General features: G+C 47.0%; 3 protein-coding genes across 3 annotated transcripts; 2 read left to right on the top strand and 1 right to left on the bottom strand.

Moving 5' to 3' along the window:
• Positions 1–383: 383 nt before the first annotated feature.
• Positions 384–2066, bottom strand: CSUI_002062 (uncharacterized protein). The gene has a single exon (XM_068062264.1). The coding sequence runs from the start codon at positions 1409–1411 to the stop codon at positions 1208–1210; it is 204 nt and encodes a 67-aa protein (XP_067925762.1). The 5' UTR covers positions 1412–2066; the 3' UTR covers positions 384–1207.
• A 220-nt stretch (positions 2067–2286) lies between these two features.
• On the top strand, positions 2287–13533 carry CSUI_002061 (uncharacterized protein). Its single transcript, XM_068062263.1, has 4 exons — positions 2287–6832; positions 7917–8222; positions 8801–11877; positions 12547–13533. The coding sequence occupies exons 1-4, from the start codon at positions 3764–3766 to the stop codon at positions 12755–12757; spliced, it is 6663 nt and encodes a 2220-aa protein (XP_067925761.1). The 5' UTR covers positions 2287–3763; the 3' UTR covers positions 12758–13533.
• A 3539-nt stretch (positions 13534–17072) lies between these two features.
• Positions 17073–17631, top strand: CSUI_002060 (histone h4). The gene has a single exon (XM_068062262.1). It carries the CDS (start codon positions 17165–17167, stop codon positions 17474–17476), a length of 312 nt encoding a protein of 103 aa, XP_067925760.1. The 5' UTR covers positions 17073–17164; the 3' UTR covers positions 17477–17631.
• The last annotated feature ends 568 nt before the right edge of the window (positions 17632–18199 follow it).

The following is an 18199-nucleotide window of genomic DNA, read 5'->3' as shown; positions in this document are numbered from 1 at the left end:
ACCGCTTCCAATATGCTTCCGTGAAGGGGTAGATCCAATCAGTTCATCCTGGGTGGACCCCTATTCCCTGTCGTATTTTCCTCGAAACTTGTGCGATTCTCTCAGCGTGACTGTTGTTCTGAGAGTGACGGAGACACTGAACTAAATAGTGCATTTTCACATATTGACCTTAGCCAGACGTTCTGTTTGTGCGAGTTGGTTTGGTGCACTTATTTCTCTAGTTTCACCAAGCAGTGTGTGCCTTTTACCAATCATGGAAGTAACAGGACAACCGCGCTCCAGCGGTCTTTTACGAGGACCAGGCCTAATGTACGAGAACGGTCCGAAGTCTGAGGAGGGGACTGCCCCAGATCAGGCGCTCAAGAAAGAACGCCAGATCAAAGCCGAGGAAGACCAAGAATCTCCGGAGTGGAGAGCGAACCGTCTGCAGGAACTCAGGACATCTTTGCGGAAAGCAAACAGGGCTATGGAGACCGGTTGGGAGACCCAGACAGCCATCAAAGAGTTCACCCTCCTCCAAGAAAACCTTGCGGTGGTCCCTCCTGCAGTCCTCGGAAAACTCACGAAGGAGAATAAGACCGGTGCGTCAAGTAGCGGCTCATTTGCTTCGCGCGCATCGGCACCACCACTCCGAAACGCCCCTTCGACCAGATCATCAAGAGTGGATGAGCTGCTAAAGCGTAATGCGGAGCTCCAACAAAGAGTAGCGGTGCTGCTGAGGCGCGTAGAGAGCGAGAGGCAGGTCCAACCAAGACAAGAAACGGAAGGGGGTAACTCAAGACGTTCACAAGCCACCACGAAGCGAACTCAGGTACCGTCGCCGCCCCGAGGTGTTCCCGAGAGTCGAGAGGAGTTGTCAAAGTCGTCGAAAAAAGGTCGAATACTCACCGACTTCAGAGAAAGCAGGCGGTTAGCCGCGGCTCATGGAATAGTGGTTTTCAGAACTCTGCCGAAACCCGCACCCGATCCACGCCTGCAAGCACACAGAGGACGCCCCGAAGACCACCCAGTGTCGAGAGGTATCAACGGTCTGATGAAGCCTGCGAAAAGGTGGATTGGAGGAAAGGTTTACGTGGAAAAGCATACTGGAATATCAACAGTGAGATACACTCCCCCTGGACGTGCCGAAGCGCTGGATCCAGTGGCCGGGACACCGCTGGTTTCTGACGAAGGGGCCATGATCTCGACCCGCGCTTCCTCTACAGTCTCACCTCGGAAAAGAAGTCGAGATGACACTGCCGAAGAACCAAGGGTTGAGCCCGAGCTCCCTCCGTGGCGTCGCCGACGGGTGGAAGTTTGGAGAGAGCTCTTGAGCCGAGTTTGAGATTTGGCTTGGTCGTCGCATATCACGGAGACAGAGAAGGGGGGCAGGACGATGTTGCATCGCTCTCGTCGCTACTCTCTGTAACATGTGTTGTGCCGTTCTCTCGTTTTTCAGCAAGCCGAAATACAGTCAGTTGCGTGTAATCATGAGACTAAGTGTTCTCTCCGTCTGATGAAGACTGTGTTGCTCTTTCTCTCACTTTCTCCAACAAAGTCATTTCCCATTCCAAGTATTTGAAAGACATGATACGCGAAAGGAGATCGTCAGGGGATTGATCCCCTTGAACCAGCGAACGGAGGAGGCCGTGTCCGCTAATTAAGGGACAGGAGAGATCGTTCGTTCTCGGAGAGAGAGAGGTCTAAGGAGAGACTGACCCCAGTAGACCAGCTCGAGACGTGGTTGTGATGGGTTGAATTTACTTTAAAACAGAAAGATTATTAAGCTGCGTCTTCCACGCGACACGAGAAGAAAAGGCTGCTAGGCAAAACTTGAAGAGGAGTACGGAAGCTTCAGACGTCAAGAGCGATTCGTGTTATAGTGCAACAGTAGGATGTGACAGTTGTGGTAACAGTTCAGGCCAAGCTCTCGAACAGGCACCGATGTGCCCAAACCCGCAGCGACTGCCACAAGGTTCACCATGCTCTGCTATCTCCGCCGCGACAGTTCAGGCTCGCAACAGTCCGTGGTTGTCCCACAACTGAGCAGGCGTTGGACTAGCGAAGCCACTCGGGAGCTGTAGTGTTTAGGGTTTTTTCAAATAGATATTCCCAGTCTATTCTCCTTGAGGGTCTATAGCTATCTCCGCTGGGTTCACCGACACATAGTCTCTCCTACCGGAGAGGCGGGTAGATGGGGAGTGGTGGGAGGTGCTTCCGGGTGTGAATCAACGCCACCGCGGGAGGAAGGGGATAAATGAAGATGAACATCGAGGGGTCAGTGTCTTGCACAGCTTGCTAGCCATGGAAAACCAGCGAATTATGAAGCATAATGGTACCTCCCAGATGTTCTCGAGTGAGTTTTTCTTTGCTGTCGGTGTGTCTTCGATAGTTTGTCAAGTCATTAGCATGAAGAGGCCTACACAGGCCACTCAGCATCGCGACATCCTGTGTTCCATTTCTGCTCCCCTCCCTGAGATTCTCACGTTTTCTCATCTGCATGTGAGTCCGTTCGAAGGTTCGTGCCTTGAGTATCTTTCGTTCTTCGGGGTCCCCTCGGGCAATCGCTTGTAATTCCTCTCTTGTGTGTCTCCAGCTGCAGTCGATTCCGTGTGTGGGTCTGCGATTCGACATGCTCTGCTCGCAGCCTCTAGTTGCGTTTCTCCGAGACTTCTTCCCGTCTTGTATCCATTCATTCGCCTGATTCAGTACTTGTGCGTCCGTCTCGTCTAACTCTCCTTTTCTATATCTCCTTAGCTGCAAGTTCCCAGAGGAGCTGTCAGCACGCCACTTGCCGAAAAGAAGTGGTCCGAGAAGGAGAAAAACAACGCCGCCCCTGCCCAAAGTTCGCGGCATTCAGGACGTCTGTCACAGGCCCTGTGATGGCCTGAGAAACAGAATGGCACTGGATGCCTGAAACCTTCGTTCACCTCTTCAAGTTTTGCCTAGCAGACTTTTTTCCTTGTGTCGCGTGGAAGATGCAGCTCAGTATTGTTTCTAGTTACTAAGTAGATGCAACCCATCACCATCAAGTCTCTAGGTGGTCTACAGAGGTCAGCCACTTTGTGAACCTCTCCGAGAATGGTCGTCGGTCGATCTCTCACTTCTTCTCATTAGCGGACACCGCCTCCTCTAGGTTGCTGGTTCAAGGAGATCAATCCCCCTGACACCGATGTCCCTTCACATACTTCATGTCTTCCGAATACTTTGACGTGAAACAACTTCCGTAGAAAAAGTGAGAGAAAGAGCAATACACACGGCAACCAGTAGAAGGACCTCGATTAACAAGAGTCTACACGACATAGGTCAGTGGTATTGTTTTGCCTCTTCTTGCTATTGCCTCTTCTATCTTCCCTCCTTCTCTTCTACTGGAAATCTTCGTCGAATTATCCCATCCACGACAAATCAAAATCTTCACCGTTTTTATTCAAGCATCTGCAGAGCCACTGAAAGAGCTTTTCTTTCCTGCTGTTTCATCTCACGGCTCTGCGACAGAATGATGATGGGTGTTAACCAGCCTTATACCAAAGGAGAAGATCCTCTCTCCCGTGCGCTTTCTCTCACAGTCTCTATTGCTATCAGAGGGATTGAATAGTTCGTCTTATCCCTACTCTCAGCTGACTGTCTTCTCGACATCCTTGCTAAAAGACGGCAGAAGGAAGTCACCATAACAAGTCCTTTTTTTCTCTCCTTGTGGCTTCGTTCTTTTCTTCTTTTTTGGATTCACTCTGTCCTGTCTTCTCCGTCCTTTTCAAGACTCTCTCCTTCCCCCCTCTTTCTCATCATGGAGGGGCTTAGGACAGAAAGAGAAGCCAACCGTCATCGCAATCTTTCAAGTCATATCTTTGATCATCCAAGCACCTCGATTCCCGTAGCAACTAAAACTTCTTCCTTGAGATCTTCTTATCATTTGTTACCGCAGAATACAAGTAACAATGGTAGTAAAACGACCCCTAGTAAAATCTCTCACCCTCTGCCTGTCTCCGCTCGGAGACCTTTGGCATCCTGTCTCTCTTCTACCGTCTCCACACCGGGTGCCCTTCCTTCTTGCCCTCCTGTCAAACCCAGAGATCTGCAGAAAAGTAGGAGACCTCCTCTTCCGAGGAAAGTAAGCCTCTCCGAAGGAAGTCATCATAGCATCACTCTAGGAGAGAGAGACAAGAACCTGAGAACATCCTCGTTATCTTCTTCTACTATCACCGGTGTGATGCTTTCCTCTTGTGGAGGCAGTGTACATACACCTGCAACTATAACAACAAGCAGTTCAGCCCCAAGATCTCTTGTTTCTCAAGGTCATAACGCCACAGGGACTACGACTACTGCAACCACTACAACGACGACGACTACCGTTCCTAGGTCTCCTTCCTTATCTTCTTTACGTTCTTCTTCTTCTCTTCAGCGCGATACCAAGACGAGTCGTAAGAAAGGTCAAGGCGAGATGACCTTTCCTAGAGAAACTCGAGCATCTCGTTTAAGAAGGGAAGCTATCCGCAGTCGGAGTCAGTCTTCAGAAAGAAAGCTCCTTACAGACTCTGGTACAGTAGGAGAAGAATCTTCTTCTCTTCCTCCGTCCTCGTCTTCCTCTATACAGCGTAGTAGACCTAAGTCTACATCTCTGTCTTACCCTGCCCACAAACTTCTCAGCAATTCTCGACAACCTAGCCAGTCTCTAGTAAAGTCTTCTTGCATCTCACCATCCATCACATCAAAGGTAGATCTCCATACGGCATCAAGAAAATCTAGACTTCCTTCTCTTCACCCTTCCTCCTCCTCCTCCTTCTCATCGAATACGACTCCTACTACTGCTATGACTTCAACCCCTACTCAGCCAGCCCCGTCATGTATAGGCTCTTCTATTCATCCCTGTAGCTCTAAGAAACTCTTTGAGAAGACAGCAACTCTTCACCCGTTACCCTCTTCTGATCCAATAGATGCGACTGTTGTAAGACCTTCAGCGGCATCCACAAGAGATTTAAAGGGGAAGTCCATCTTCCCACAGGCTTCGAGTTCCTATTTCTCTGCTGCTGTCTCTGCTCATCCTCGAGAGACGACAGCTCTTCCGACGTCTTCAGTAACTTCATCTTCTTCTTTTTCTAGATCTTCATCTTCTTCATCTCCCCCTTCTTGTCTCCCATTCAAATCTGCTATGGTCTCTCCTGAAGCTATACTACATACGAATGTCCGAGCAGCTTATCCCTTTCCTTTTCCTTCCGCCGCTCGAAAAGAATCTTCTCTCTCTTCCTCTTCTTCTTCTCAAAGCAAACTAACAGGCCTCTCACTTCCTTCTCACACACAGCCGCCCTCCTCCTCCTCGTCGTCCATATCATCTTCGCGTTCTTTCCCTTTCCTGGGTTCGTCAGATCCATCGTCTTCGGACTCTTCATTCTTCTCTTCATTAGGGAAACAGCAAGCCGTCTCTCAGGCACTCTATCGCAAGAAAGGAACAGGAGAATCAGAAAAGAAAGAAGAGGAAGAAAAAGCATCAGCTCTGCTTTCAAAATCCCAACTATCTCGTCTCTCTTCCTCTACGTCATCCTTCTCCTTGTGCTCCTCGAGAGAAGTCTCTTCGATTACACATGATGTAGGACGAAGACGATATCTAGGAAAGGATATATCTCTCTTCCCGAGAGAACATAAGAATGAAGAGATATTGCTGAAGAAGAAGAAGATGGAAAAGAAGACCGGTTTAGTAGAAGAAGCGACTACCAGAGACAGTCGATCAACTCCATTCTTCCCAGCCTACACGCATAGAGCAGATGAAGTTCTTTCTCCCTCTGTGGATAGAAAGATAGCGGAGAGAAGAAATGAAGAGAAAGACGGAAAAGAAGAAGAGAATGAAGGAGATGGCCCTCTTGCATCTCCATCTTCTCCCTCTTCTTGTAGGCACTCTTCTTCCTCTTCTTTTATCTCTGGATTAAAAGATAGTGTCTCTACCATTATGTCTTACCTCTCTCTCGGCTTAAGCAAGGGAAGTTCCTCTTCTCATCATGCAGACACGTCGACACCTAGGACACCCACAGCAGATACTACGAGCCTTAACCCCTATAGAACGTCAATGAGTTTTATGCCTACTCAGGAAATCTCTCGAGATGATCGAGAAGGCCAGGAGGGGAAGAAAAAGGAACCGAAAGACAAAGAAGAAGATGAGAAAGGTAAGAGGGAGAGATTGATGCGGAAAACTCACCTGTCTACTGTAACAGGAGAAGAAGGAACAAGGAATTTTGCTAAGAGAAGTGTAGGCCCCAATGCGAGATGTCATCGAGAAAGAACGAAAGAAAACTTTCAATTGAAACAACGTGGGGGAAAGATCTCCGCGCCGAGAAAACACGATATGTCTTTTCTCAGAGAAGAAAGACGCGAAAGAGAAGACGGAAGAGAAGTTGATTCAAGAGGAGAAGAAGAAACAAGAAGAAGAGAAGAAGAAGAAGGACACCGGTCGACTGGATCGACGGAAGAAGAGTCAGCGCGTCAAATCTTTTCAACAGGACAACTGGCTCACGAAATTGCAGTGACAGGATGGTTTGAAGGGGAAGAGGAGAAGACGAAGAAGAAGAAGAATGTTTTCCTTGTCGAGAGTGGAGAAGGAAAGGAAGAAGATGAAGATGAAGAAGAGAGACCGGCGAAACGCATGTGTCGTAGAGACATTCCGGCGACGTGTCATGTTAGTCTTGTTAAGGAGAAAGAGAGAAAGCCAGGAAGAAGAATAACGCCCAATATGATGGAAGAATATGCCGAAACCTCATCGACATTCTTTGCCTCTTCTTCTCTCATCTCTCATAGGCCACCTCTGCTGTCTTCGAAAGGATATCCTTCTTCGTTCTCCGCAGAGGGGGTATTGGAGAGAGATCACGTGGTGAGCCAGAGATAGAAGCGGCTTAGATACCAGCGCTATCAACGAGGGAGAGAAGGAAGAAGATGAACGAGAAAGAAGTTGAAGACTTCTTAGTCAAGCAGTCATAGCTTTAACACATGGAGTGCGAGCTCAGCTTGTCTCCTCTGGATGATAAGAAACAGTTTCTCGTGCACTAGGCATGTGTTTGAAGAGACGTACACCTAGATGGATAGGTCTTCATTTCTTTCTTCTAGTTGACTCTTTCTCTCAAGTCTTCGACATCTCCACAGATCGTAGTGAAGAAAGAACATCTCTTAATGCCTGGTCTTTATTCGTGTATCTCAGGAGGAGCCATAGTTCTTTTCAGGTGTACACTCATCCTGCAGTTCTCTATATACCTATGTATATATATATATATGTATCTTTGTGTATATGTGTATGATGTACGAGGATAGGAATATAAGCGTTGACCAAGCATTGACAGGAGGAAGTCATACAAAGAGAAAACTCTCCTAACGCTTCCTTCTTCTTTTGTCGTTATCTTTTCTTTTCACCGATCTTTCGCCTTTCTCTTCATCGACATTCTCATGAATCTCAAAGATCTTCTCAGCTGAGAGAAGCTCTTCTTCACCCACGCTGCCTGTTTCTGCTGTCTCTCCTTCTCTCTCTTCCTCCACTGTCAGATTTCTATCTATCTAATTCTCCACCTAGATATAGATAGATCGAGTGAACATCCATATGAATGTCTCATTAGCATTGAGCCAGAAGGGCGATAGAGGTGTTATCTCGACGTTTTTGTTCTGTAGGCTGTCGTAATGTAAAGCCGTCAAGTATACGTGTCTCCTACTCTACACTAGGCATCCTCATATCATCATCTATTAAGAATCTCCTATCTACATGTGCGCATACATATGTTCGGAAAGAGAGACATACCGTTGACCACAACGTGAGATAGATAGGTCTATGTCTATGTATGTATACCCTCGTCTTGCTTTCCAGTTCGAGTCTGAAATTTAGTCATACACATACATATGTAAATACATGTGTATATATCTAGATATACATATGTATATACTTTGCTATTCTTGTGTGTACATGCACATAGGTGACTCGAGAAGGAGGCGAGAAGGAGAATCTTCTCTTTACGACTCCGGACGCACGCAAGCCCTCGACGACTCATGCCTCTTTGGGGAGAGATGAAGAACAAGAGAACCGAGACAGGTCTGTATTCTTCAGAAGAAAGAGTGGAGGTGTAGGTGGAGATAGCAATGAGAAGAAGCAGAACAACAAGGGAGAGGAGGGATCTTCCTCCATGATAGGTTCTACAAGTCTTCATCCTGGGTCTTCTATGGAGGTTCCCTCTGATATGATGAACGATGAGAAGAACTTCCATGAGCGCTGGAGTGTAAAGGTACTCCTACATACAACATTGACTTTCTCCTCATACTCTTATACATATGTGTAGCTCCCGGCTAACAGCTGTATATTCTCCCTTCGTGACACTAGTCTCTTTCCAGTGTATGTACACTCTGTGGGTCGTGGCATGCGGCCCCCTCAAGAGAGAACGAAAGAAAGGAAGGAAGAATCGACAAGCGCTCCGTGAAGCTGTAAGGTGTATTTGTCTAGTACGTAGATGAGAAATAGAGAGACTCAATCCAAAGAAAAGTGTCTTTTCTTTGAAGGGTGGCCACCCCGCCCCTGCTTCCCATCTTTTCTCTCCCTCTTATCAGCCTTCTCCTATGCCACATATATGCGTATAATAGAGTCTGTCTATTTGATTTCTTTGAGATCTGTCTCTATTGATGTGTTTTGTCTGTATGTGCATCCTCTCTCTAGTTCAACTTTTTGCGAGGCTGATTGATATCTTTCTACACTTGTATTCGCATGGGTCTTCTCGCAACCTACACATGCGTTGATCCTTTCTTGTACTTCCTCCTTTTCTTTATCCTTTTTGTTCTTTCTCTCGATCTTTCTGTCTCTCGTTCTCAGAGAACTTCTTTCTCAGACTCAGCCGCCCAACTCTTTCTGAATGAATCATCTTCTTCTTCGTCGTCGTCTTCATCTTGTCCTTCCATTGCAACGTCTCTCGCTCTCTCGAATAACCTTGCGAGACTTCATGAAAGCCGTCTCTCTTCTCATTCTTCTCATCCAAACGTAGAAGCAAAGAGAAGCTTCTCTCACACTAGAAGTAGCTCCTATAGAGAGGAGGGTGAGACTTCTTCTTATATGGGGAAGGAGCTCATGGAATCTAGTTTCACCGGGAGAGATCTCTTGTACGATCATAGAAGAAGAAAAGAAGAAGAAGAGAAAGGATGTGAGAAAAAGAATGAAGAGAAAGGTCTAGAACAAGAGTGTCTGTCTATTTCTCATTTGAATACTGACGAAGATGTGAAGAAAGGCAGACTCGGAAGGGTTCATGCATATGATACACAAGATCCATCTCTCTCTCTTGGTCTTGCTTCTTCTGTATCAAAGTATATCTCCTTTTCTGCATCTTCATCTTCTTCTACTCTCTCACAAGTCAGTCATTCCAAAGACATGAATCAAGGGAAAGAAAGAAGGGCCGTCAACTCACATCTTCGTATCAACTCTATATCTCTCCTTACTGGTACGATGGAGAATATAGAAGGACAGCAAGAAGCACGAGAGAGAGACGAAGATGAAGAAGAAGAAGACGACGACGAGCCAAAGAGAAAGAGAAGAAAGAAACTCAGAAGAAAATCTTCTTCTATGAATGTTTCTACTCAAGAGAAGGAAGAAAAGATAGAAAGCCATCTTGATACATGTCTAGAAGGACTCCCCTCTTCCTATCCTCTTCGCCATATCACAGATCGACTTCATGAGAGATCTTCTCTTCCTCATACTACCAACACCCGCCTCCATCCAGGTCTCACTCCTTCGGGAGAGCCTCTATCATCATCTCCCTTTTCTTCTTCCTTCTTTTCTTCTGTAGCAGGAAGACGTTCAGAAGTTCCTTTAGCCTCTCAGTCTTCTTCTTTCGCCTTTCAAAGCCTTCCAAGTACCACCTCGACTTCTATGGGCCGATCGTCTAAGAAAGAGGAGGAAGAAGAAGAGTCTGCTTTCCCTCTTCTCACAGGATTAGCAGCTATGCAAGAACGTAAGAGGTGCATGCAGACAACCGAGGAAAAGCACCGAAGTAGTCGGGAAGAAATTTCATCTTCTCTTTCTTCTTATAACTCTGCGAGGATAGGAAAGAATCTTTCTTCATGCTCGATAAAACAAGATACAAGAAGAAAGCAGATGATAGGGCATCCTCCTTCCCTCTCGGCAGTTTCTTTACTCAACAGTAAGACACTCGTCAACCCCCCTGATACTATACTACCTGATGAGCTTCTCACACCTGAGACAGCAGGCAAAAGTAAAGAAAGAGAGGAAGAGACAGAGGAAGAAGGAGAAAAGTGTGGACGGAACTCTCTTTTTCTCCGTGATAGTTCCTCTTCTTCTACATATCAATCTCTGGAGAATCGTCGTGTCGCTCCCGAATCGAAGCCGATGAAAGAATCTTCACAAAGTCTTTCTCTTAACGTTGCGTCTTTACAGTTTTTAGGTTTGCCTCTAGATGCTAGTCACGGTGAAAGAAGAGGAAGAGGTACGGGTGAAAGTGGTGGTCACCGGGGTGTAGATACACTTGAAAAAGAGCACGAAAGAAAGATGAGGAAGAGTGGATGTGATGACGAAGGAGACGAGACAACATGGGTCGAGAAGATTTCTTCCTTTCAAGAGGATGGTAAGAAAGAAACAAGAGAAGAAAGAAGAGAAGGAGAATTCAGCGCTAATGAAGAAGTAAGCTTAGATAAAGAAGCGTTGGACAAGAGAGGACAAAGAGAAGAAGAAGAAGAGAGACAAAGATCGATAACAAGAGACGCAAGAGAATTTCGAGGAGAAAAGAGTTTAGAAGGACTGTTGTCAGAAGAAGCAAGGAGACGGAATGTCGGATATGAAGGAACAGATCTCCTACAGATGTCGAATTCACAAAGAAAGAACGGTCGTCGGAGTGTATATACACCTGAAGAATCACTGATACCATTAAGAGAAGCCTTTCTCCCTCATACAGATAGTCGTCATGTAAGCTCAGCACCATTAAAAGACTCACTTAGTTATTCTCAGATATCTTACACGGATCAGCTCTCTTTAGGGATCAACCCTGCAGGTGTAGCTGCTTCAGCGGTTAATCGAGAAGAAAGTCATGATGGCTCTTCTTTCTTGAGTGAAAACTGCATCGCTTCTTCTCCTTCTCCTTTCCTCCCTTCCCTATCGTCCATCTCTCCCTTGGATCGACGCCAAGATGTCTGTACAGAGAAATATCAGGCTCCGCAGAAGGCTTCTCTTCACGCAGAAGGATCACGTTCATCTCCTCTTATGACAAGGACAGGTCTTGCATGGAGAGGAGAACAAGAAGAAGAAAGAAGAAATTTCCTGGGTGATCCATCACAGCAAGCAAAAGGGGGAGGTCTGAGACAAGAAAGATTCTCTCGTCATTCTACTGAAGTTCGAGAGAGAAGAGAGGAAAAAGAAGAAGATCAGGAGGAAGAGGTAGAAGGGGTAGCACCTATGCAGCCGTCTTCTTCGCAGTGTATTGACGGATCGTGTCCCTCTTCTTCGTCCTCCTCTTCCTCGTTCAAGATGGTTTCTCAAAGCAAAGTCATGCTGCCTTTCAGCTCTTCTTCTTCTCCTCATTCTCTTCTAATCAGTAAAAGAGATCAGACATACCTCACTCAAAGTTCCCCGTTGTCTCCTTTCTCTTCTTTCGGAGCCTCTTCATCTTCTTCAAGAGAGGTCGGAGCCATTTCTTCTTGTTTTATGAACGATAGAGAGTTCAGGCAGCAAGTAGAAGAAGATCTACAACGGGAAGAAGAAAGAACAATAGGAACGTCACTTTTACCGTATAGTAAGGATCGAGTAGGAGAAAGAAAGGAAGGACAGGAGAGAAAAGGAATAGCAGAAAGCCCACCGACAGAAGAAGACGAAGGGAGAGGGCCTTTTCATCTTCGAAGTCATGGCCGCAAGGAGACCCTTTTCTCTTCACCTCTTCGAGACGACTTCACGTAAGTCTTCGTGCTACGTCTCTGATTCTTGTATGATTTATCTTAACGTCCTTGAATGATGTATGTATATCTTCTGTGCATGTATCTGTACACTGTGTGTAGGGAGGGAGATATATATCTACCCACATAGATATGTATATATAGATGTGCAGGGATGAATAGAGATACACTGAGTAAGTAGGCTTGTTATGGATAGAAATCGTGAAGAAGGATCTCATCGATCTGTCCACGGAGGCATCGCGACTTTGTTGACCTCGCCTTCTTGTAGAGTTTTCTTCCATGTTTTCTTTCTTTTTCGCCTATTGTCGCCGCAAAGCTCTTCATTTGCTTCGTCATGAAGAAATCTACTGCTATCTCCTCTGCCCGCGCATTCCTTCCCCCCCTCTCCATCATCGTCGTCTCCTCAAAGACTTCTTTGAGTGTATGGACACTTCATGCATACGGATAAGGAACCGTTATACTTTTCTTTCTCTTTTCTCTTCCCTTCTCATTGATCAAAGTTACTCTTCAATTTCTCTCTTTCATAGACACATATCCATAGTGTATTTCTTCTCTCTGTCTCTTCTCCGACTTCTCGGCGTCTTTTCTCTCACAAGAAGATTCTATTCCTTCAACCTTAGAAAGAAACTTTGGAAAGTCTTCCTTTTCCTCTTTCTTTGTTTCGTGTAGACCGAAGAGAGAAGAGCGACATGCAGGCTTAATAGGAAAGAAAGAAGCTCCGGAAACGACCTTACCTTCTTCTTCTTGTCGACAAGTGACTTCCTTTAGTGCATGGCTCCATAGTCCCTCAGGCAAGATGATCGATGCTACTTTAACTTCAAGTATAGATCGAATGAAAAAGAAGAAGAATAAACACCAGACAAAAGATTCTAATCTCTGATGAGAGAAAAGAAAAGAAAGAACCCCCTCCTTGTTTGACTCATATCGCACGCTGGGGGGAAGAAAGTTGAGGACTTTCTTCCCTTTCGGTCGGGAACACTATCGCACTTTCCTTCTATGCTGTCTTTTCTTCTTCTTCTTCTCTGTCACTTTCAGTCTTCTTGTCTTTCATATCTTCTCTCTTCTATTTACTTCCATCGGTCCTATCCTGTCTTTCTCTGTGTGGAAAGAGAGAAAGAGAGAGAGGGACGTCATGGCCCGACTTGGCTGGGTGTCTGTTTCCTGAGGTGTCCAACGAAATTCTCTCTGTATATAAGTAGAAGACCTTGTCACTGAGATAAAGAGGGAGTCTTTGGCGTATATATAGTGAATGCTTCTTCTCAGAAAATCCCCCAGTTGAGAGGGCAGTGGAGACAACGGAGGAGATGAAAAGAAGGTAGATGAGAAAGATGAGCGAGAGGTAAAAAAGAAGAAAAGGCAATGCCCGAGTAATCTTTTTCGAATGAACTTGTTTGAGATAGTTTTTCTGTCTTAAGAAATACATAAGAAGCTTGAGAAAGAGATTCTTTCGGTTAGAAGAGATATCTATGACGAGGTGTACGGACACACGAAAGTTGAAGGAGGAGAAAACGAGAAAGTGCATTGAAATGGCAGGTGCAAGTCTTTCTCATGGGAACTACCTCTAGTTTCTCCGAATCTCCGAGGAGTTCAACTTATGTAGTCCATTTGTATGGGAGAACAGAAGTAGGATGGACTGTATAGAAGCGGATAAGAGGGAGGAAGCAAGTTGGGAAATTCCGATGTGTGGATGAATGCAGTGGTTCAATACAACTCTTTTGCAGAGGATCTTGCTTTTTACGTGTAAAGATCGCGATTGCTATTCCTGAGAAAAGAGAAGAGACAGATTCTTACCAATGGAGAGAAGTCTCCTGCTGGCACGTAGAAATGTACATAAGCAGGCTTACTGCCGCGACACGGTAAGAGAGAAGCGCTGGTATGCGTGTATATACGGTTAGAGAGAGTTCAGGGGAATACATAGATATATATATATATATATACATCAAATAGATGTAAAGAGAATCTTTATCTGTAGTGAGATTAGTATGCGTATGTATATAGAGTCTGTAGACAGATTCAGGGGTGAAAGGGCTTCACAAGGAAAGAGGCTAGACCGATTGCTCTGGTCGGTTGATCAATCTATCTTTTCCTTAGATCTTTAATTGACCATGGACTTATACATGATTCCTTTGGCATAACGAAGAAGTATCGAAGGGCTACGTTACGTCACCGGTTGTGCGCTGGCGTAAGCATCCTCTCCGTCATCCGGGTAAGCGCGGTGTACGTACGCGGGGCATGGCTACCATCCGAACTGGTCCTCTCATACCGAGGCACCGCTGTATCGTGAACTTTCAGTCGATCTCAAATCGAAAGTACAGACAATCCCCCAAAGAATCTCAGAGAGGACGGCGGAAAGAACAGGAAACACGATCTGCTGGGTTGCACCTGCAATGTGGAGACCATGGGAAACGCAAGTTTCTTCCCTATGGAAAGTAACCAAGACCGACGAAAGACAAAGGCCTAGCCTTGACACACGAGATCCATGGGGATTGGCGGTAGGAAGGTGTGGGCCTCTTGAAGCAGAACCTAACAGCTCCCTTCTCTTCCTATACGCAACTGTCAGTAAAGTACACTGTCTCCCTCGCTTCTTTCTCCCCTAAACGATCAAGACACAAGGAGGAGGCTGTCGCCGAGCTTTTGAAAGTTCCTTCACTCACTCCTGTTAGCAGTCTACGAGGGCGTGAGAGTGAAAGTGAGGTAGAGACTACACGGGAAGTGTGTAGACTGCCGGTCATGTAATTGAAAAACCGGCAATGATATCGAAGGAGGGGGTGCTTCTTTGAAGCGACTGAACTTCGTCTGATGCTATGGTAGCTAATGGGAGCGCATCACCTCCTTTTACAACACTCAGCAGGCCCTTGCTTTGCACGGAAAGACTCATCATGTTGATTTCTTCCGGGAATGCAAGACCGTTGAACTGACTGTACGTAGAGACTTTAAGAGAATCAGTCACAATAGCTTTCGTTTTCATCCTGTTCCTTTCGCGTAGCTAAGCGCTCTGGAACCCATGTAGGGAAACTGTCATCCGCTGGTTGTGTGATGTATCCGAGAAACTCGAGAGAAGCGCCGATCCCGGTTCAGTCCACGTGTCGCCCGTGTGTTAGCAGAGGGAGGTCTGCCGGTCTTCTATAGTCGGGTCATGCAATATAACAAAGAACCAGAGATACACGGAAAAGAAAGGACTCGTACCTTGTCCAGCTAAGCAGCAAAGACACCCCTAGCAGGGGAGGCGGCATGGCAGTCGTACACAGTATTCTCGGGTAGCCATCAGGAGCGGAGACTGTCGTTACTGTACCCATCTTTCGAGCCTTCTAGGGAGGTGCCCGTTTACTCCGCAAAAAAACAAACCTCCCCGTCGTAGGACAAAACCTAACGAACGATCTGCGATCTTGACGTCATGACCTCGCAGCGAAGTGCAAGGGTCTAGCATGACACTACATAAGACATAAATCAGAGAGAATACTGATTAGGACATTCAGATGGAAGATACATACACGCTTGCATATCTGTAATTCTCCTGAGGTACTCATAGAAACGTCGCAGTGCTGGATCAAAGAGTAGCGTGAGGATTTCGACCTTTCGAAGCATTCAAAAAACACTTTCGAGTCAGTCACTTAGGCTGCTGTAAGGCCAAATGAAGATGTTTCAGGGCGGATCTACTCTAGGTGTATGCACGTACGCAATGACAGGGCGAGGAAGATACGAAGAACCTCAGACTCTGCCGATGTTATATAGTATGTATATGATACACATATAGCTACGAAAACGGCAAGGGGTAGCTACGCGGACGTTGGCCCCGAGAAAGAGACAGGAACAGTGGAATTTCGCGATCTAACAGGTTTGTGTACGTGCGTAAACGTTTCCGAAACAGCCGGGAGAAGGGAAGTCTCCAGCTCCGCAGACACATCACTGTTCAACATCCGACGTTTTTTCTCTGTCTCTGTCGTCGCTTTCCCGGGGGAGGCCGAACCGACTTGAGAGCTAAAAGGGGAAAATGCTTAATGTTTCTCCGGGGTCTTTCAGAGATAACCTCGTAAGACACGGTACAGGGGAGGCTGCAGTGCAATTCAACCAAGCAACGCTGACTGATAGACATACCAGGCGCCATGATTCCTACGCCGGCGCAGATGCTGGGTTTAGAGCTTCGCCGGACCGACTGAGTGACTTCGGCACAGTGTGATGCACGCATACTGCGGAGACAGCCCGGACATCTGCATGTAGACTTCATGTGATACTGAAAAAGCTGCAAGAACATCCGTGTCGCCTTTTCCACTCCTCCCAGAGAGGCTGCCTGGGCCGGCGCATCTCCCAAAGAGAAATTTGGTCGTTCACGATAAGACAAGCCGTGGGAGTTTTTGCAGCCGCAAGACGGACATGCCCCCTAACTTCACTATTCTCGCTTTTTGTCGACCGGTGCCTCTGCCAGAGCGCAAACCACCAATGCCAAGTAGATTCCCTCAAATCTCTTCCAGAATTCTGTTTGAGCGTTGATTTTAGAGACACCTACAGAGATGTAACGTTACCAGTGAACTCCCGCTCCTCAAGCGGACGTGTGTCCAGTGAACAAAGCAGCATTCAAGAAACTGCTTTTCGTTAGGTTAACTTGCTTGATTTGTCGCGCAGGAACAGAGGCAAGCGGTTGTACTTCTCTTGCCACCTGACTGCATAGAGTTGGTTCCCAATAAGTGGCACCTCCATATTGCAAAACATTGAGGCGTTTGGTTTGTCCGTCGTCCCGTTGTCTTCACACTTCACTTCTAACAGGCCGCGTCACAATCCGGTGGTACGCCAAGGAGTAAGACCGGGGTTGGCCCCCTTCCCCGCTTATCCCCACCCCCCACCTTTCCCTCCCACTTCCTCTGCAATGCTAGCTAGAGGGTTAGAGGAACTAGCCAGGACTGCCTTGCACCAAATGGACATGTCAGGGATGTGAATGACGATCGAAGGCGCAGGGAAGTCGCCGTTGTGCGCTCGCGCGGGACACACCAACATCATCTAGGAGGGGTTGCTGGTGGTGGTGGGGAAGACGCGGGGTGGAAGACTAATCTTCCCGCCTCGTTGATCCCGGAGTGGTGTGTTAAGGACCGACCGTCTTCCTTCGGGTGCTTCTCCGCTCCCCCCCCTCGTAGGGCGGCGCAGGCGCGACGACGCACCGAAGGGGAGGTCCGCAGACCGAGGACAGGGTCTCACACACTTCATTTATGAGTGTACTCTTTTGCTGCCTCGCGGGAAAGTAAAGTTTCCTTTCGTCTTTTGTACGATTAGCAACCGTATTATTCCTGTTGTCAAGATGTCAGGCCGAGGCAAGGGCGGCAAGGGTCTGGGCAAGGGAGGTGCGAAGCGTCACCGTAAAGTCTTGAGGGATAACATTCAGGGTATTACCAAGCCCGCTATCAGACGTCTGGCGCGACGTGGTGGTGTAAAGCGTATTTCTGGTCTGATCTACGAGGAAATCCGTGGTGTCCTCAAGGTCTTCCTTGAGAACATCATCAAGGATTCCGTCACCTACACCGAACACGCCCGCAGAAAGACGGTCACTGCCATGGACATCGTCTATTCCCTGAAGCGTCAAGGCAGAACCCTCTACGGTTTCGGTGGCTAAACTGCTAATGCGGCGAAGGAGTTAAAACAGGCATTCGTTTGTCGAGGGATTGTGCGAGATAGATGGGATGCTTTCCCAATAACGCAAAGGGTAGGATGATGAGTGGGGTACGCCCCAGTGTCGTTCTCTCTTGGTTATTGTGCTTTCTTCGGAGAGGTTCATCATGAAAATTCGTTTCTCGGAAAACGGTGACTTTTTTCGCCGTTTTTCTTCTTAGGCTTCACTAGAAGCCACCATTCTGAACTGGTCCGGGTTTTTTGTGCGGCGAAATTGGGCTTCTGCTTCGCGTCGGAGCACCATCCCGTTGCTGAAATTTTCCGTCTCGGAGGCAGGCCACCTTTAAGCTTAGGGGTCTGCAGTGCCGACATTTATGTCCAAAGTGTCCACGGCTGGTTTCTGTTGGTTGTTTTTCTCCGCTTCTACGTTACTGTCTGCCGGTGGTTCCTATCGATTGACAGCAGTTTCTTTTGTTGCAGTACATGTCTGCAGGGCTAATAAGGCTGGTCGTAAGGAGTCATCCTATCCGTAGATCCCGGAGACGTCGGGGGGACAATACTCGAGTGTTCTAGCATACATTTCCGCTTGCCTTTTATTCCTTGAAGGGCGCCTCCAGATGGCTACCTTAGATCCCAAGGGCGAACGAAAGCGGCCGCACCATTCTTTCACGATCTCAATGTCTTGACATCGAAGAAAAAGTCATACTTGTCTACAAAGAAAGCTATG

The sequence above is a fragment of the Cystoisospora suis genome, assembly GCF_002600585.1.
Source record: "Cystoisospora suis strain Wien I chromosome Unknown contig_862, whole genome shotgun sequence".
NCBI lineage: Eukaryota > Apicomplexa > Conoidasida > Eucoccidiorida > Sarcocystidae > Cystoisospora > Cystoisospora suis.
The sequence above is the reverse complement of the archived record's forward strand: the minus strand, read 5'-3'. Positions and strand labels throughout refer to the sequence as shown.

Excerpts from the sequence above, each read along its gene's own strand:
- CSUI_002062 (XM_068062264.1), bottom strand. The coding sequence starts at position 1,411 with ATGTTACAGAGAGTAGCGACGAGAGCGATGCAACATCGTCCTGCCCCC.
- CSUI_002061 (XM_068062263.1), top strand. The coding sequence starts at position 3,764 with ATGGAGGGGCTTAGGACAGAAAGAGAAGCCAACCGTCATCGCAATCTT. Across the intron at positions 6,833-7,916 it reads TATTGGAGAGAGATCACGTG|GTGACTCGAGAAGGAGGCGA; the intron begins GTGAGCCAGAGA and ends ACATGCACATAG. Across the intron at positions 8,223-8,800 it reads ATGAGCGCTGGAGTGTAAAG|AGAACTTCTTTCTCAGACTC; the intron begins GTACTCCTACAT and ends TCTCGTTCTCAG.
- CSUI_002060 (XM_068062262.1), top strand. The coding sequence starts at position 17,165 with ATGTCAGGCCGAGGCAAGGGCGGCAAGGGTCTGGGCAAGGGAGGTGCG.